General features: G+C 37.4%; 3 protein-coding genes across 3 annotated transcripts in view; all 3 read right to left on the bottom strand.

Moving 5' to 3' along the window:
* LOC139136401 (mannan-binding lectin serine protease 1-like) overlaps positions 1 to 18,994 on the bottom strand; it is a 117,004-nt gene that overhangs the window by 81,202 nt on the left and 16,808 nt on the right. The gene's annotated exons all lie outside the window — the stretch shown is intronic.
* Positions 1 to 18,994, bottom strand: part of LOC139137749 (clotting factor C-like) — an 83,483-nt gene that overhangs the window by 52,354 nt on the left and 12,135 nt on the right. The gene's annotated exons all lie outside the window — the stretch shown is intronic.
* Positions 7,489 to 12,987, bottom strand: LOC139137750 (transmembrane protease serine 2-like). The gene is made up of 4 exons (XM_070706016.1): positions 12,918 to 12,987; positions 12,060 to 12,259; positions 11,265 to 11,586; positions 7,489 to 7,685 (listed from the first exon to the last, which is right to left on the bottom strand). Exons 1-4 carry the CDS (start codon positions 12,985 to 12,987, stop codon positions 7,489 to 7,491), a joined length of 789 nt encoding a protein of 262 aa, XP_070562117.1.

Raw genomic sequence — 18,994 nt, 5'->3', positions numbered from 1 at the left:
CTCGGCGGCTTCCTGATTTCATCTTTTTTATATTGGTTGCCATTTTACTCAAAGTATATTTTCCAGATGAGGTTACAATTCATTAAAATATTTGCTACTACCTATTTCCTTTATACCGCTGGTACCGTTCATTCACAAAGTTGACAGCAGACATGAAAAGATTTTATGTGTGTCTCTCTCAACTACAAAGGGTGCAAGTGTCACAGCTTATGACCTGGGGATCTTGAAACCTTTGCGCGCATGCCTGGGTTAGCTCCTGTTAAGTTTAACATTTTCATCGGACAATAAAATATTAAATTGCATGCACAAGAAATTCCCCGTTGATCATTGGCCGGCGACAGGGCCGGGATAGGTTTTGAAAGACGAGATATGGTTATGACTGAGTATATAATGCTAACCAAAAGTCATCATTCAAAATAAACCGTTCGTAATCTCCGATCCTAGTCATTTATTTTACGTCATTACTTATTTACGAACATTACTAGCGACAGCGAGAGCATGGGCTAACCAGATTTAGGTTGATTCCCTCGCCAGTCTATCGTGATTTCATAAAAAAAACTTTGCAATTGTATTTTCTCTTTATATAGGTATTTGTAGAAGTAAACTTACACCTACCCTGTTGAGCAAATGCAATGATTGTCGGCAATAGCTTTACGTTGACCTTGGAGATCCGTGCAAGACAAGCTCACATGAAGCTTGAAAACCAAGTGCTCAGCTAATATGACAATGCAGACTATATACAGTGCAGGCTGGTGAGCAACGGCGAGAAAATTCAATAGGAATCTCGTGAGAATGTAGACGGAACAAGTCGTTGAAATAACATACATACGACACATAGACAATGGACTTTGAACGAACTCAACAGCTCCCTGATTTAGTGCCCTTTAAGCAACTTATGACTGTCAGCAGACTGCTTCGTAAACAGGCTTGTTATTTTGTCGACCTGGTCACCAAAGCAAAATCTTTATTCATGACTTGCTGGTCATACCAAGGGTTGTAACAATTTCTGTGTAAACTGTAAGGTGGACGTTTTGCAGCTGTCCCCTACCCTGCAACGTCTCTGACTAAATTTAGTACAGAGTATCTTGCTTGCGGCCGTTGCCTTTGTTTTTATGGCATCACGAAGGAAAGTGCACGATTAGATGAGTATTAATCTACGACTGTTACCCGTCAAACTTCACAAATATACAATATCTGTTTAAATTGTAGATTGTCATTTAATGCTACTTGAACATCTGTGAAAGTTGGAGTTATATTATGATTACCTTGCTGGAATAGGATGAATTGCAAAGCCATCATCAGATATAAAATATCATATGATATTGTCAAAATAGTATCTGATATTGTCAGTCTGAACGCCGTTACAATGAGACTTGTGGCGACCACCGAGTTCATTGTACACTTGTCCAAGTTTCAGCTGATGAAGGCGTACATACGAGAGTCTTGTCGATGTTGCAGAACAGATAAAATGTCGTCAGAACGAAATGTAGCAGTGATGGAATGTTAGTTGCCATACACTTTTGGAGTATCATAAAAACCGTAAAACTTCAATGTGACACCGTCTTACAGCTAAGAAAATTATATGTGGTGGTCAGAACTGTCCTTCGGCGCACCAGCTTCATAATAGGGTAATTTGTCGGTACCCTGTTCAATCATGCGAATCAGAATATTCCATTTCTTCACTGTCAGTGTACGTAAATTATATTGCAGCAGCACGAGTTTGTCGTAAAACAGCATGTTCTTTCTAACGCCGTATCTCATCTATGCCCTAATGTGCGATTAACCCATACTAGGATCTGTTCTTCAGCGCAGCAGTGTCTACATTAGTTTAGGTCACTTTCGCGGACGTGCGTTTGAAATAATCACCTAAAACTCTAGAGTTTTTCGCCTATTTTGGTCAAGGCCAATAATGAGATGCAATATTCTTTCAGCAGCTTTATTTCGTGAAATTAAATGTTGTGTATTCTCTCTGTGCCTCTAGTTTGGCCTCGCAAGCAGTCTTGTTGTAAAATGCAATTCATATTAGTCTATACTACCGGATAAGTTACATTCACAAGTGTAGCAATTTAGGCCTCTCTGTTCTCTTCATATCCCGAAAATTGTATTTAGATAACATAAAGGTCATGATAACAGTCATCTTTCTGATCAAGTGTCAATAAAATTATCCAGTGCCTGTGAAGATTTGCGAACTGTAAAGGTGTTGATTGATAAAGCAGCTAGGATCATCTTACAAAAGAACAAACAGAACATAATTTCGACAGTTTACATCCGATCGGTAAATAAAAATGGCCTGCTGGACAATAAATCGAGCAACTGTGAATTGGTATGCTTGCACAGGAAATTTAACAATTTCACACATGTCCGTACACCGCATCCTACCCCATCCTTAATGTACCTTTTATTATGGAAAACGTCGTCTGTTAAACTTCTAGAAATCGAAAGAAGTTATGAAACCACTAGCCAGAATACACGGATTGAACGCATACACAATTAACATTGCATGTTTATATCATTTACAAATATCATTCGAGTCAGAGCAGTGACTTAAAATTATAGAGTTTGTATTATTACAATGAAAGAGTTACTGATTTAAGGTATAGACACACGTTTAATGCATTTTTACAGAGATTTTGGTTTTATTTCAAAATTGAAGTCCGTACCATATGACCTTTACATGAGGAAAAATGTCGAGACAATATTGTATTAAGAAATGCTTAAAATACTAATAAAATAGACTTTTTGCAAACTACGCGTACTGTTATATTCGGTTGTCTTAACTGTGTACGGATTAGTTAGGATAGGGACGCAAGGTCAACAGATTATGTTAATTTTTCTCATCTTGTCCGGTGCGCATACGGATACTTTCCACTGTCCTGTGCGGGGCGACTTGCAGCGATTTCGAAGCTGTTATCCTATTGGTTGGCTGAATCTTACCAATATAATTAAAACAATACAAATAAACTCCCTAAGTTGCTGTGAATAGTGACAATCGACCAATCAGATATAACCTTGCAAACACGCTGCGAGTCAGCCGTCCTGTGCTGTGTGCGTGCGTGACGTTAATAATAATGGCTTCTGTAGTGACAAGCGGAAGGCAGAGACGCGTAAAACGTAAGCGTGGTCGTAAGAAGAGAGTAAGTAAGATCATGGAGCTACCAGAACAAAACTCAGATTGTCTGACTTAGGGTCGTACTATAGCAACGTGGCAGAAGATGAGATGTCGGACACGAGTCTTTCTTCCGACGAGGAAGCTGGTTGATTATCAGATTCTCTCCACCGAAGTAAGTTCTCCAACGTGAAAGTCAGCGACAGAGTCTGTCTACCACAGTACGCTCATTCCGATGCGAAGGTCGGCGATAAGTGAACAAATTTGTGAATGAAACTGGTGGACGTGTCAAGCGATGCGTATGCATAAATTTTCATCTTCCAGGGGAAGTTCAACAGGCGCACGGGCCGAATGACGAACTTGAATAGTCACCGCCATGTCTTCCGTGATGCCGCGAGACTCTCGCAAACGTAAAATATCGCAATTTGCCTCCGACGGGCGTAAAAGATACTTCTAAACTGAAGAGAAAACGGATTGATAGAGCTTGACAACCGTTTACAGTTACGGTAACAAGCTTAGACTCTAATTTGAGAAAAAACAGATTAGCCATGGCAGTGTTTGTTATGTAAATAAACCGCCCTCATTACTCGTACATCTCAACAGTTTGTGTGTGTTTCTCCCGATTTTCTAGGCATTAATGATCTTCGAAGGGTATTTGATGTAAAATACAAAACACCTAGTCTCCTGCTTGATGCAAGTTCGTGAACATGAATAAAAATCGCCCGGAAAGTCATATCAACGATCGATTTTTGTACGTATAGGGGTGTTTACACAATTCTTTGATTATCTCTCTTCCGATTTTGGCCTGACAAGCGTAACTTCAAAAGAAATTAGGTTGGAGTAGGGTGCACAGATCGGTCTGATTTTTTACCAGGTCACAGTAGCAATACATATCTGTAAAACGGTGTCTCAGATTTTCGGTAATATTTATGGAACAAGAGAAATTTTTGCTGAAGTGAACGAAACCCGGTAATTTATTCAAAAACCCAGAGTTGTTACTTTCACACCTTATTGTGCTGAAACAAAAGGGAATAGAAAAAATCTGGGACACCGTTTTTTCCCCAGAGTACTCAATTGCTGATTTCTGTTCAAAGATCTCAAGTCGCCATAGTCCTTGAACACCTAATTTTTTTAGGTAAAAAAACCCTAAAAAAACGCATATTTTTGAGGAGAAATAGACACAGACACAGTGATTTTGGAAAATAAACATATTTTTCACAATGTTGAGATATAGGGCTAACAGAAAATATATTACGTTTTGGGTTCAAATGTGAAATTTATTGAGAAAAAGTGAGTTCAAATAATAATCATCTAACGTGTGTGTCTACCTTAATTTTGTACATAGTTTGGCTGCAGAAAACTGCAAAGGTGGTTTTCCACTACAAAGTACAAAGTTATAAGAGATTTTCCTCAATTACTGGACGTTTTGCAATATTGGTCTTACCTAACTATTTATTTCAACATGTTAGCTAAAGAGATCCCAAACAATAACCGTCTACAACAAGAAACTATTATAATTGCGGCGGATATAGTTCTCGAATTCTTCATTTGAGTAGTTAATTTGTCTTTGTATGACCTGAACCTAGCACGAGTTTATGAAAATTGATCGCTAAAGTCGATTTGACATCACAATACATTAGTGAACAGTAGTTAAGTAGGCTTATACGTTCCACAAACAAGATTCCCCCTAACCTCGTTCGATTAAGTCGCCGAGTTATACAACTTTGTAAAGGGCCTCAAAGTTGACACATGGACATTCTCGGCATAAAATTCCTATTGAAGATTGCTAAAAATCTCATAGCGGCGCTGCATCCTGATCTCGGAAAGGGTATGGACAAATTTACCCGATCTTGTCATACACAACGGTGAGACTTGACGCACAAAACCTGCGAGTGACAAATCTCTCTGGGTAATTCTTTGCAATGCACTCCGTTAATCAGTTATGATAAAACTACCGACAGAGTAAAGCGATATGAACAAGATCAATGCCTTCCACAATGGGTGCCTGTGACGGATCTGCCGCATCTTCTGGTCAAATAAGATCTCGAACAAAGAACTCTACAAGAGGACAAAGACTGAGAGCCTGGTGATTGAAATCCAGCGCCGCCGGCTTAGATGGCTTGGTCACGTCCTCAGAATGTCCCAAGATCGCGTGCCAAGACTGCCTTACGATTGACTCCAACTGGGAAGAGGAGGCATGGTCGGCCTAAAACCACCTGGCGCCGCACGGTGATGGCTGAGCTGAAGGAGATGGGTCTGACCTGGGGCGAGGCACAACATGCAGCCAAGGATAGAGAAAGGTGGAGGCAACTCGTCATCGCCTTATGTCCCACCCGGGACGAAGAGGACTGAATGAACCGACAGAGTAAACTCTAATCAATTCCTTCAGCTAATAATTATTCAGTTAAGATATAAGTAAGCCCACAGACTTTGTACGTGTGTACATCCCCTTCTATTTATCTTAGTAGCATCGGCGAGATTTCAGGACGCATAATATTTAGTTGTTTTTTTTCTAATATGACTAAATGATGTTAAATTATGTTCTTTGATCGACAAAGAGTTTCAGCTAGGTAATCAACGCATCAATAAAATAAAAAAAATGTCACGTCTATCATACAATCAATTTAATTGACATCAATAGGTATACGAAAAGATAAGATATGATGTGATGTCACATTAACTACCTCCCTAAGAGGTTAGACATATACTTATGCCTCAGAAGTTTATTGAAACATTGTAAAACACAGGGATCAGATAATGAAAGGTAATGTGTAACCTTCAACATATCATATAATATTACAAATCTACTTCATTTTATGTAAATTATTTTTCCTTTGCTTTATTGGGATCGCATATAAATTCCTTAGTTTTCACGCACAACCATTAACACATTACTTTCTGTCGATTAATATCAGGCAATAATAAGTTGACATGTAGAAGTTTGTTTCGACCATGTCTGCGAGTGACGTAGCTGCTTGAATACGCCAGATGTTGTCATACGCGTCGGTTTGGGGTTAAATCGATTGCTTTGCTTCAAGATCTTGTATAGAAGGTATTCCGAGTTAGAGATTTGAAATAAAAAGATGAATACACAAATTTACACACACACACACACACACACACACACACACACACACACACACACACACACATATATATAAGCATTTTATTAATACTACACACACACACACACACACACACACACACACACACATATATATATATATATATATATATATATATATATATATATATATATATATAAGCATTTTATTAATACTACTCATGTTTCAATACAAATAACATTTCTAATCTCAACCATTGGCGAGACACCAAGGGCTGAGCCCTTTATAATATTATGTATATACAACTGATGACTCGAACTGTTCGGGTAATATAGCACTACTCACTACTCCTGTTTTATTTATAAAAAATATGCATATAACAGTTTAACAACTAAAACAGAGTAGTTAAGAAACTAACAATGGTAACTTTTGTTCGTACATAAAATATTTGAATCTCCAAACAAGTGATACGTGATGTGTAGTAATGTCAAATGTGGCTTAGGTGTAAGATATCTTTCATTAATCATAATATTTTTTTCTAATTAACCCAGATGTTATTTTGCAACGTTGAGATCATCTTGAGATATACATTGGTAACCCACGCCATTTCAAGAAAGGTCACAAGGATGATCCCTTGCATTTCCGCCCATTTGGCGATGTGCGAAATTTAATTTTATAAATTTAAATTTGAACACAATGTCCTTTGACACATATAATATAATATTTTTGATATTATGCAGGCTAACCATGTCGTGACCGCCTTGTTAGAAATGCTGCCAGAATTTGTCACAGACGGATTGAAAAAAAATTAAAGACGTCATAGGTAAGAAAATATTCCACTACGTATCATTTATTCATTCAAGGTAAGTCTACTAGAAATAAACAACTGAAATATCAAGGCACCCAAACAAAATGTCTCTGACCAATGGAATAATAAAAATTGATTTATCTGTTTAAGACATGTCAACGAAAAACCGGTGAAAGACAAAAAGAGTTAGATAACGTCTATTTTAGTTTTAAACTCCGTGTTATTACTACTATAACTGAAACTATATATGGGTAGAATCATAAAAGTACTTGAGCTTGTAAAAACAATAAATGCAACCGGATGAATAACTGTGCTTACCTTCCTTACAAAAGAGATTATTATATTGCTTGCAAAGTTTTCTGCGACCTTGAACATCTTCTCGAAGTGATATCACAAATACATTTTTTTCAGTGCAGGAAAAATACATTTGTAAAACAATATTCAGTGTCAAACGATTTCTAAAATGAAATCGTGAAGTCATCAGGGCTTTCGATCATGGATCTTTCATCTCATGGCTGTATATTCGTGATTTCCTGAATCCATGGCGTGAAGTTACTGACATTAACGTACACGCCATAAGAATCACGAACTGCACACTGCCCAGGACGCCCCCAAGAGACGATTCCGTACAAGTAATATCTTTGACTTCGTTCATCCTGAAGCATCAGTGGGCCGCCGCTGTCACCTTCACAGGAATCAAAGCGTCCTGGAAATAATGGATAATGTTTTCGACGATTAAGAGGACAAAGTCGGCCATTTTTCATGAATTTTGTTTGATGCGAGATACTACTGATATTGTTTGATATGTCGAAAGATACTGAATGCATGGGTGACCATACATATATTCAACCCCGGTTTTAGACACGATAAATGAAACCATCGCAAAAATGAATTAATGGTCATGACCATTCATTCAGTATCTTTCGACATGTCAAACAGTATAAGTAGTATCTCGCATCAAACAAAATTCATGAAAAATGGCCGACTTTGTTCCTTTAAAGACTCCGAAATTGTATAATTGAAATTGATTAAAATACCTTAATCCTTCAAATAGTCACACGCCTTTGTTAAACAAAAAGGTTTGACTTTTACTCCTTTTCATTTTAGACAAACCGTCTGTAACGGTGTCCAAACGTAGCAATATGTGTGTAAAGAAAAGGTGATCATGACATAGAAGACAAGAGTTACGAAAGCTGAATCATCTGAAATTTGAAACTGAATATCTCATGTGCTTCGAAAGAAATTGACTGATTACTTAAGGGTAAATGTTATGTCCCGAAATTATAGGTAAAAAATTCCTATAAAAAATGTACCGTTTAGTCTAATTGACAGTATGATATTTTATAAGTTTATCACTGAATATCAACTCCTATATGTCATGTAAAGAATGAAACTAGTCTCGTGTCTAAGGAAGCTTAAAATGTTGTTATAATACGCGACTGAAATATCCATGGCCAAAATTAAAACAAAAGAAGAGGCGTCAACATTTACTTGACTCGCAACCGTTATGGAGACCATGTGTTACTTTACAGCATAAGCAGTAATTTAAGGGAAGGAAAAACGAGTAACACTACATGCTTGGTTATTGTGTCTGTATTTCATAGTCCTTTCCGTTTCGATGTCCGTACATCGAGGCGCAGCAGAGAAATTGTGGTCATTTTGTTACATCAACAATACTAATGCCAGTCACTTACGCTGGTTGTATCAATGTACATGGTTGATGTGATTGCGCGAAAATACTTTACCTTCCAGTATCGTCACCTTTCGATATAGGTAAACGTTAATAAGTTTCAAGCAATTTTCAACAATATTTAAATCATGAAAGCTACAATCTCGTCCGCATTTTAGCGTCCACGGTGTAAAACTGATACGTATTGCTTGTATTGCTCGCTATTTTTTATTATAAGCTTTGTGTGTATAATTTTCATTTGTGTATAATAAGATATGATGAGATGTGATGTCGTATGCATTTCCTCTCAAGACGTGACGGATATTAACTCTCAGGCGGGTTTATTCGTCTCTTTCATAAAAGTTTGAGACATACGTATGGGTCGAAGTGATTCGTGTTTGCAGTACATGTGTCCAGACATAAATCGTAGATCACATTAGTTCTGTTTCAAAATGATCTACGATTTCCTAAAAATATGTGCCGGTCACAATGATTGGGCTTGTGGTCATATTCCACTTGTAGTACGATAAATGTTTTGGCCCTTTCTCTCAGGTCTCATAAGTATATAATATTCACCTCAAGGTACGGTGATTTTTTGCCTTGAGACTTTCTGTTAGCCTCAATCTCTAGTGTTCGCGCTGCCTTCAACGGACAAAGACAAGTGTAGAGAAAGCAGAGTTCACCAAGGTACATTCACTTGTTCAGATTATTCATATTTATTTAGTCTGTACACTTGTACAGAGACAATGTCCTGGAGAGTACACATTTGCTGTGACAAGTCATAACATACCATTGTTTATCAGTAGGGTTTGTGATCCATATTGTCATGGCAATCCCCACAGAGAAAGACTTATTTAACTGGCTTAATAGCAATATACCGTAGTCTGCACAGTAAAACTAGGAAAGGACTCATTGGCTGATATTTATCACGTGTTTGTTCCTCAAAAACCCTACCTTCGGTAGGGTTGGCAGCCGAGACAGGCAGAACTGGTCGGGCGCTTTAGTACTAGAAAAGCTCTCCATGGAATTTGTGTGATTTGTACTACTTTCGAGGAAACGAGAATCAATAAACCGACAATCATGTGTTTCTTTTTACCCAACTTATTCTGATCTCAGTGACTGAAAACGGTAGCAACCTAGATTGGGAGCAGTGATTGTTCATCATGAGGGGAACAATTTTAAGTAATCTAGACGATTAACGCGAGTAAAGGCTTCGATAAACCCTTTTTGTGAAGCAAGAACTTTGGTCAGCACTACCGACATTTCCAAATTTAGACATGGTGAAGAAATCTATTAAAATACTATGTAACATTTCCAAGGCAATATGACAGATCGTTTTAATTTCCGAGCTATTCGACCTGAGCCACCAGCATACCTTGAATCATACCTTACCAACTCTCAAGTACAATTACAACGCTCTTGGTTCTGAAACTAGAAAGACATTTGCATAATTATTCATGATGTACCACGCTTGGCACTTTACTGTTGACTCGTTTTTAGCCTTGGACCCGTAACTGGATGTCAGGCGACCGGCGAGTTGTTTTTACGTTCGTTTCATTTTGTGTTGGGAACACAGAAATGTAAATAACCCGATTTCTTGGCTTCTCTTTTCTCCCAATTTCAAGATTTTTAAAGAAGTTAACTCCACTCTGGCTGGGTCAAAAGTTTTGATATTCTCATAATATGGTCTTTAAATAGCACATAACAAAAGGACAATAGTGTATGGCAATAAATATCTTACGTTATGAATTACATGCATCTTAATTTTGCTAATCATGTTTTAAATAACTTTTTTGAGTGTCAGTCCTTCCATCCATGCCGTTTAAAAACGGGATTGATAATGCAAAATAAAATAGTCTTTCATTTCAACGTATACTCTTGTTTCAATTGAAATAAACATTTAAGAAAATAGTATAAGTTTTTGACTTAAATCAATATTTTATCACTAATACCAAATTTGAGGTTTTTAACCTAATTATAAAGCTCCATCATCCTTCGAGTAAACTATTGCTATCATGCTAAACTTTTAATCCTCTACTTTTTGAAAATATAGGGTATTAGGGGTTTCCTTGCCATCTTAGATGCAAAAGATTCCTTTGAAACAAAACTGTGTTGGCAACGTGCAGCTCCACCTTAAGATGGAAATTTCATACTAATGAACCCAAACAGAAAATGTCTAGCCAATTAGTGTTCGTAAGTCGACCTTATAGGACCACAAACACCTATGTCTCGGATCTTATCAAACAGAACGACTGAAACAGGAACACGGAGACGTTCTAAAGACCTCGTAACGAAAGGTCAAGTGTCAGCTTCAGATATTGCTCAATTCTTAAGGATTTTATTCGACGAAGAAAACTTTTAATCACTTTTTGCTGGGCATAAATGTTGATCATACATTGTTAAACTCACTAATTCTTTGAACTCTGATCCCTGCCAAAATGACATCATGCGGCGATCTAAACCCCCTCCCCGGGGTTCACAAATAGTTTCAACTCATCAATGGCAGTCAGTAAAGTGAATTCATGGATAAAGTCAGAATCCTTTATAAAAGTAAGTACATCTTTGATTTAACGAATTTCAGAGATAATAAGCATCTTACTAGTAAACATAGTGTACCTGTTTGATACCCGGCGCAGAACATGTTATCGGTTACCACATAAGAGCGTTCATAAGATGCAACACATGTTTGCTGATTCACTATCGGTAAGTAAGCCTCTCTTAACACATCAGACGACCGCCTTCGTTTTGAAGTTGTCCCCCATCCTACAACCACTGCCAAATCTTCTTGGTCTGTTACAACATTGTCATTAAGTGGAAGACAAATTGGTCGTATGTACTTTGTAAATGCTACGGGAGTATCCAACTTCAAGAGTGCTATATCTGCGTCAAATGTCTTGGGATCGTAATGTGGGGAAGGGATGATCTCCACAACATTCCTCTGTTGGCGAAAAGTGAAATGAATTATCCAGAGAAAATAAAATATGAAGCCATCTAAAGGAAAAAAAAACAACTAAGATGACCACTGGATAATATTATTGTGGCATTTACATAGCATGGAGAACATTCTCTTAACTTGAGTGTATGGAGTTAAGGGCGGATGTTTGAAAGCAAGATAAGAGATTTTAAATTTTGCAAGATGGAAGGGATTATCTTGACTGAAGTTGCAACTGTTTGACAAAGAATGTCTGCGCTTTTTAAAATATAATTTTTAACTCAAGGGCTTTGTTATATTATACTTAATAGTAAGTCACGCAGTCGTACAAATTGCAGAAAAAATGGTAATGCTATAACATAAAGGTTGTCTTACATCTTGTACATATCCACGCTGCCGTGAACGTCTGTAAAGGCCAAGAGTAACGTTGAACAATGCAAGAGGTAGAGTATGTCCAAAACTCCTGGATTTTATCTCACGATTGACACACAGTGTGCTGCTGTTACAACCCATTCTTTGTTCAGTATAGTTCCACCGCAGATTGCTTTTCGATTGCCTTCGCCTAGAGAGTGAACTGACAAGAGAGCCATCCAAGGCCAAGAACCTTGAAGGACAGTACGTCCACCGAATATGCGATAAGCAGATCTCGATCTTGGTGTTACGATAGGTGTACCACACACTGAAAAATGTTGTCAAATGTTACAAAAGTTACTTTTCAATCTTTTTTGAGATTGGGGATTAGTCGAGCGGTTTGTCTGTTATCCTCTGCGCTAGGTGATTGGGTGCCGTGCGTTGTGGGTTCGAGTCCCGGTTGATACCATCGTATTTCAAGATTTGTTGACAATCGACTTACAAGCAAACATCTTTGCCAGCCCCCAAGGTAGGTTCGGCTTCAGGCAAAAGGAATCAAAAGCTTGTTTTGAAATTTTGTAGGGGTGTGAAGAAAGGTAGTTCCACATACGTCTATAAATATTATTAATTCGTTATTATGAATTATTTAGCTATGTGTTATCTGCTTTTATGGGGACACTATGACTAGGGTTCTATTCAACACTTTTATGTACGTCATTTTCCCCCACACTCATGACCTGAGTTCAATTAATCTAGAAAATTCTCAAGGTCACTGTCCTTCACGACCTCACGACCTTGAATTCAATTAGTCATATCTGGAACCTTCTAGAAATTCAATTAGTCGTGTAAGTGGAGATATTTTAGAGCAGTAATTAGCATATCAATAGACGTTCTAGATTGTTCTTATATTCTCTTACATAACCATTTGAGTATAAATAGGGGATCGCACAGCTTTTCAGTCAGACATTTGGGATCGTGTCTCTTACGTGTTACTTCAAGCTTTGGAACTCCGGCAGTATTAATTTCAAGATTCTCAAAACCTTCACTCACTGTCATGCTGGACTTATTCTGTTGACTGTGTGCAACCTCAAGCCTGCAAGCCAAGGACTACATCGGTCTGTCCCACTGTCTCACACTGGAGCTTTGCCGTCCAAGCTGAGATAAGTAGCCTGTAAATTTTACAGTTTGTATTCTATACCTTGACTTAGCGATTTGTTTTATTTTTAATCAATTTCGTTTTAAGAAAACTGCTGAGTTCATCTTTTGTTCGTTTTCTCTCACGTAACGACATTAAGGGCTTGCCCGGGATGCAACATTCTTAGCTGTTTGACAACATTTTTGCAAGCAATTACAAAACTACTGTAAATTATGAACTTAGCGAATTTTCATAATGACAGAATTCAAGCCAAAAAAATTATTGAGAACTTGACCAGGACAAGTTTGATTCCCTCAGAAAAGACAACCTCATTGCACTGGCCAATTTCCATAAAGTTGAAAGTTAAAAGATATATGCGCAAGAAGGAAAGTCAGTACAATATTGTTAAATATTTAGTTAGTGAAGGCAAAGTTAAGTATCTACCTGGCATGATTATGTGCCTGAGTTCACATAGAACTCAAAAAATTAGAAATGCAGGCAGATTTGGAGCTTAAGAAATTGGCATTAGAAAAAGAAAAATTACAAATGGAAGAAAAACACAGAGAGAAAGATAGGCAGGAAAGATTAAAAATGGAAGAAAGACAGAGAGAAAGAATTACAAATGGAAGAAAGACAAAGAGAGAAAGAGAGAGAAAAAAAGAAAGAGAATGACAAGACAAAATAGACGAGCAGCGACTACGATTAGAAATAAAACGTTTAGAGCTCCAACATATAGAAAAACTCTCAACCTTAGACAAGTTTGGCGTCACTAAACATTTCAGGTTAGTTCCCTCTTCCAAGGAAAGGATGTTGACAAATATTCCTTCATTCTGAGAAAATCGCTCAGAGCTTGCGTTAGCCTAGGAAGTCCTTGTCTATGTATTTTGCAGAGTGCTTTGGTGGGTAAAGCCAGAGAAATTTACATTCAGTTGTCAATGGAGCAGGCTTCAGATTATCTTTCTGTGAAGGCATTAATCCTCAAGGGATATGAGTTGGTGCCTGAATCTTACCGTCTGAAATTCAGGGACTGTAAAAAGTGAAAGATCAAACTTATTCTGAAAAGGTTAGTCAATGTCACGAAAAGTGAGGCAGCTCATTTTAGTTGAGGAATTTAAAACGTGCATTGGAATTGACATCAAGACATTTATAAATGAACAAAAGGCAGATTCATTGGAGATGCTGCATGCTTGGCTGATGATTATTCATTGACCCTTAAACTTCATTTGTTAGCAAATCATCTCAGTCCTTTTCATATCGAAACAGTGCAGGGAAATTTAATTCCTCCTTTTCATCCAAGAATTTTTCAAAGGAGAGCAGTAAATCCAACGACAACAGTTCACTGAATTCAAGTAACACTCCCACGGCATCAGATCCAAGTCTCAATCTCCTTCTTGCAAACAATTTGGCACACTTTCTTGTAATTATTGTAAGAAAGACGGTCATTTAATGTCAGATTGTTTCAAATTGAAAAGACAACGTGAAGGTCAAAGTGGATCTAAGCCCTCCGGCTTTATTTCTTCATCATCTAAAGTAGAATCTCGTAGGTTAAACCCCTGTTATTCCCAATCAATGAGGTCAAGGTCAATTCTTCTCAAGATAGCATTATGGGTATTTTCGAACCATTTATTCACCCTGGTTTAATATCACTTCCTAGTGATTTATCTTCCGTTATCCCTGTCAAAATTTTTAGAAATACAGGGGTGTCCGAGTCTCTTTTGTTTGCAGATACCCTGCCGTTTTCTGAAAGTCATTTTCAGGTTCTAAAGTTCTTATTCTTATAGAAGTCAGGAAGACCTCTCATAACATTCTCAGTCATTTTATTGGCCTAACCTCGGGCAGGATGTAGGACATTTCTGTAAAACCTGTCACACATGTCAAACGGTATGAAAGCCAAATCAGGCCATTCAAAAGGCCCCTTTACAGCCAAATCCTGCATTTCAAAAACCATTTAGTATGATACTCATAGAATGTGTTGGGCCCCTACCAAAAACAAAACCAGAAAATGAGTACATTTTGACAATAATGTGTACATGTACTCGGTTCCCAGAAGCCATACCACTGAGAAATATAATGACAAAGACAAAGACGATAGTGAAACCTTTAGTCAATTTTCACTGTATTTTGCCTTCCTAAATGTGTCCAGTCCGATCAAGGCTCCAACTTTATGTCCGGAATTTTTCAACAAGTCATGGATCAACAGGCATTAAACAGTATAGGTCATCTGCCTATCAACCAGAAAGTCAGGGTGCTCTCGAGCGATTTCATCAGACTTTGAAAATATGGTCAGGACCTACTGTTTTGACACAGAGAAGCAGCGGGATGAAGGAATTCATTTTCTGCTCCATGCTGTTAGAGAGTCAAATCAAGCGATTTAAATTACATTTACATCATATAATAACACCTGACAGGCGGAAACAAAAACATGCCACATAAATATACTTAAGCCATATTTAGATAGCTGGAGTAATCCTACTGTAACACAACCTATCAGTGCAGTCAGTTCAAACCATTATCCAGGTAGTGATAGCGAAACTGACTTAAGTGAAAATACTCTAAATTCAGAGCTGGGCTCGGTCAAACTCCAGAATTCAGAAATCCTGGAGAATCTTGAGTCAAAGTTGGCGCACCTATAGCCTTCACAACAAAAACAGGTGAAAGAACTGATCCAAGAATAGGAACACTTGTTCCAAGATGTTCCAACGAAGACAAACATCATTTATCACGATGTTGATGTCTGTGACAGTACGCCTGTGAAACAACATCCATACAGACTGAATCCAACGAAAGCGAAATATCTCCAGGAAGAAGTCAAATACCTGCTGGATAATGACTTCATTGAACCTAGTAAAAGAAACTGGAGTTCGCTGTGCATACTATGCCAAATTCAGTGCCATTTCAAGTTTTCCTATACCAAACTGCAAGAGACAACTGATGCGCTTTCTCGGTATGGCTGCTTAATTCTGTCGAAATTTCTCTACAGTTACTGAGCCTTTGACGAACTTACTTAAAAAGAAAGTAAAGTTTGTTTGGTCAGAACAATGCCAACAGGCATTTGATACACTTAAAGCCATACCGCAAAGTGCTCCAGTCTTGTCTGCATCAGATTTCAGTTTGCCATTCAAGTTATCGCAGATGATTGCTGATGGCATCGGTGACATGGGGCCTTAGTTAGTGACCACTATCTATCTGAATTACAGACTGATATATGGCGGGGGACACATGTGGGGCAGGGTGCACTTACTATTTTCGAAACACCTGACTTCACTTCTTGTGTTTTTTGGCCAGAGGTCCATATATCTTTCTTTCATGAATTTGACTTTGTTTGTGTACCGTCTATTTACTGTCTGTTCTGTGCTGTTTTGTGTCTATGTTTACAACTATTGTCTTACGAATTCTGACCTAGTTTTATTGGATTATGGATTGATATGATTGCGATTATTTTAGCTGGAGATGCCAGCGATGCGGATGGTGGTGCAGTTCCATTGCAAGAGGATACTCATGGTATAGATCATCCTGTTTGCTACTTTTCACGCAAATTTAACAAATCCCAAAGAAACTATTCTACTATTAAATATGTGTTTGTCTTGGATATTAGCTTTACAGCATTTCGAAGTTTATGTTACTTCTTCAAATAAGCAATAGTCGTTTATATTGATCATAACCCTCTTGTCTTTTTGCAGAAATTGAAAAGCAAAAATCAGAGATTGTTAAGATTGAGTTTAATGTTATAGGAGTTTAACCTTGACATTAGACATTCAAGGGCAGAGGCAATTTAATTGCAGACTTCTCTCTCGTATTTAAAGTTTGTTGTTGTTCACATTTTTAAAATCACATTTGTAAAATAAATATTTTCTTTGAAAATTTTCATTTTGAAGAGGGGTGTGTTATGTTGGTCATTTTCTCCTATACTCATGATCTGAGTTCAATTAATCTAGAAAATTCTCAGGGTCACCGTCCTTCACGACCAATTTTGTTAAGTGAGAGAAAACGAACAAAAGGTGAATTCAGCAGTTTTCTTTAAAACGAAATGTATTACAAAAATAATAACAATCGCTAAGTCAAGATATAGAATACAAACTGTAAAAGTTTACAGGTTACGTATCTCAACTGGGACGACACAGCTCCAGTGTCAGACAGTGGGACAGACTAATGCAGTCCTTGGCTTGCAGGCTTGAGGTTGCACAAAGTCCCCAGAAAAAATCCATTGTGGCGTTGAATGAAGGTCTTGAAAATCTTGAAATTAATACTGCCGGAGTTTCCAAGTCTTGAAGTAACAAGTCAGAGACACGATCCCAAAATGTCTGATTGAAAAGTTTGTGGCCTCCTATTAGTACTCAAATGGTTATGTAAGAAAATATAAGAACAATCTAGAACGTCAATTGATATGGTAATTACTGCTCTATATCTCAACTGAAACGACTAATTGAATTTCTAGAAGGTTCGAAACATGACTCATCAGGTCGTGAGGTCGTGAAGGACGGTGACCTTGATAATTTTCTAGAGCAATTGACTCAGGTCATGAGTGTGAGGGGAAATGACCTACATAACAAACACATCAATCTTCGAAAGCGCACAAAAACAGCACTACAAATGGACAAAGAGACGAAGAAACAAGACACGCATATTCTTAAAGTAATGCAGGTGATGACCAGAAACGAATAAAGACAGACTTTGAATTTCTCGACCAAAAGAACACAAACATTTCGGTCGCAAAGCTAAGGTTGAATGAAATATTTTCAAGAAATACGTTATGAAATAACTTGTACTCGGAAAACGCTAATCGTTTCTCCTCAGTTTGTACTATGCAAACGAACTAACAATGTTCTAAATGATGTTGGTAGGTAAACATTATTTTAGTGTTAAAGTATTTGTTGGCTACTTTAAGATCTTCGGAAAAGAGACACGTGATTTAAAAGGTCGTACATGAGCTACCATAAACGATGTTACTTGCTTCACTTTCAATATCATGATACCTGTGATTAACGTGAAAAACTATATACTAGCCATATTCTGAAAGATACTTTACCTACCTGGTTCACAATGTGGTTTTGTTCCTGACCAGTTGGCATTAGCCTGGCACATGCGCACATTTTGTCCAAGCAGTTTGTAGGCGGCTTTGCAGGAATAAATTATTGTATTTGGGTATGTGAAGTTATCATTTATAAAATTACCATTATCAATTTTTTCTGGTCGACCGCAGTCAACACCTGTACATGAAATAACAATAACAAAGTTAATGAAGTTGGAAGATCTAGATGTTGAAAAACTAAATGTTGAAAACGTCTGCATAAACTAATAAGGGATAGAGTTAATGTTAAAGTACACAAAATAAAGTTTTTTCTCTCGCTAAGAGTACTAACTTCTCTCTAAGTTGGCTCTGTTTTGCATAAAAAGCTGATTAAATTGGGAAAAAATATTTTCTATAGTTTAACTTGAAGTGTATCTCGAAACGATTGTTTTTCGGGGGTAATTTTGTGTTGCTAGCATAAGCATGAAAGGTGAATTTTATGAACTATTAAGTCGAAAAATAAATACTTTATTGTTTGTGCTCCTGGATTACTACGTTCTTGAAGTAACTAACATGTGGTGCCTAAATTAAATTATTTCTTACCGTTCTTGGGATGGATATTCGGATAAAGTGGGAACAATTAATACAATTATATTTACTTGAACATTGCATAGCGATTATGCTATACTTTGCCCCTTCGATGTAGCAACATCGAACAAGAAATAAGTGACAGTTTGTTTACAGCAAAAATTACATATGTCACTTGGTTGTTTCTCCGTATAAAGTTCGCATACCAGTGTGGTCATCAAATTAACTTATTATATTTCTTCCTAAACTTATCTAATATCGGCGATCGTTTAAGATCTGTTGCTTCCGTGAAACACAACTCTACGATTAATATAGTTTGATCTGGTTTTGAA

Source organism: Ptychodera flava, chromosome 7 (assembly GCF_041260155.1).
Source record: "Ptychodera flava strain L36383 chromosome 7, AS_Pfla_20210202, whole genome shotgun sequence".
Classification (NCBI taxonomy): domain Eukaryota; kingdom Metazoa; phylum Hemichordata; class Enteropneusta; family Ptychoderidae; genus Ptychodera; species Ptychodera flava.
This window is presented reverse-complemented; position numbering and strand designations above follow the sequence as displayed.

What these genes read in the sequence shown, in the direction of transcription:
- LOC139137750 (XM_070706016.1), bottom strand. Translation starts at nt 12,987, where the DNA reads ATGACAGTGAGTGAAGGTTTTGAGAATCTTGAAATTAATACTGCCGGA. An exon ending in TCCAAAGCTTGAAGTAACAC is followed by an intron (nt 12,260 to 12,917) that starts GTAAGAGACACG and finishes AACATTTTTCAG; the next exon opens with TGTGTGGTACACCTATCGTA. An exon ending in CAGCACACTGTGTGTCAATC is followed by an intron (nt 11,587 to 12,059) that starts GTGAGATAAAAT and finishes TTTCGCCAACAG; the next exon opens with AGGAATGTTGTGGAGATCAT.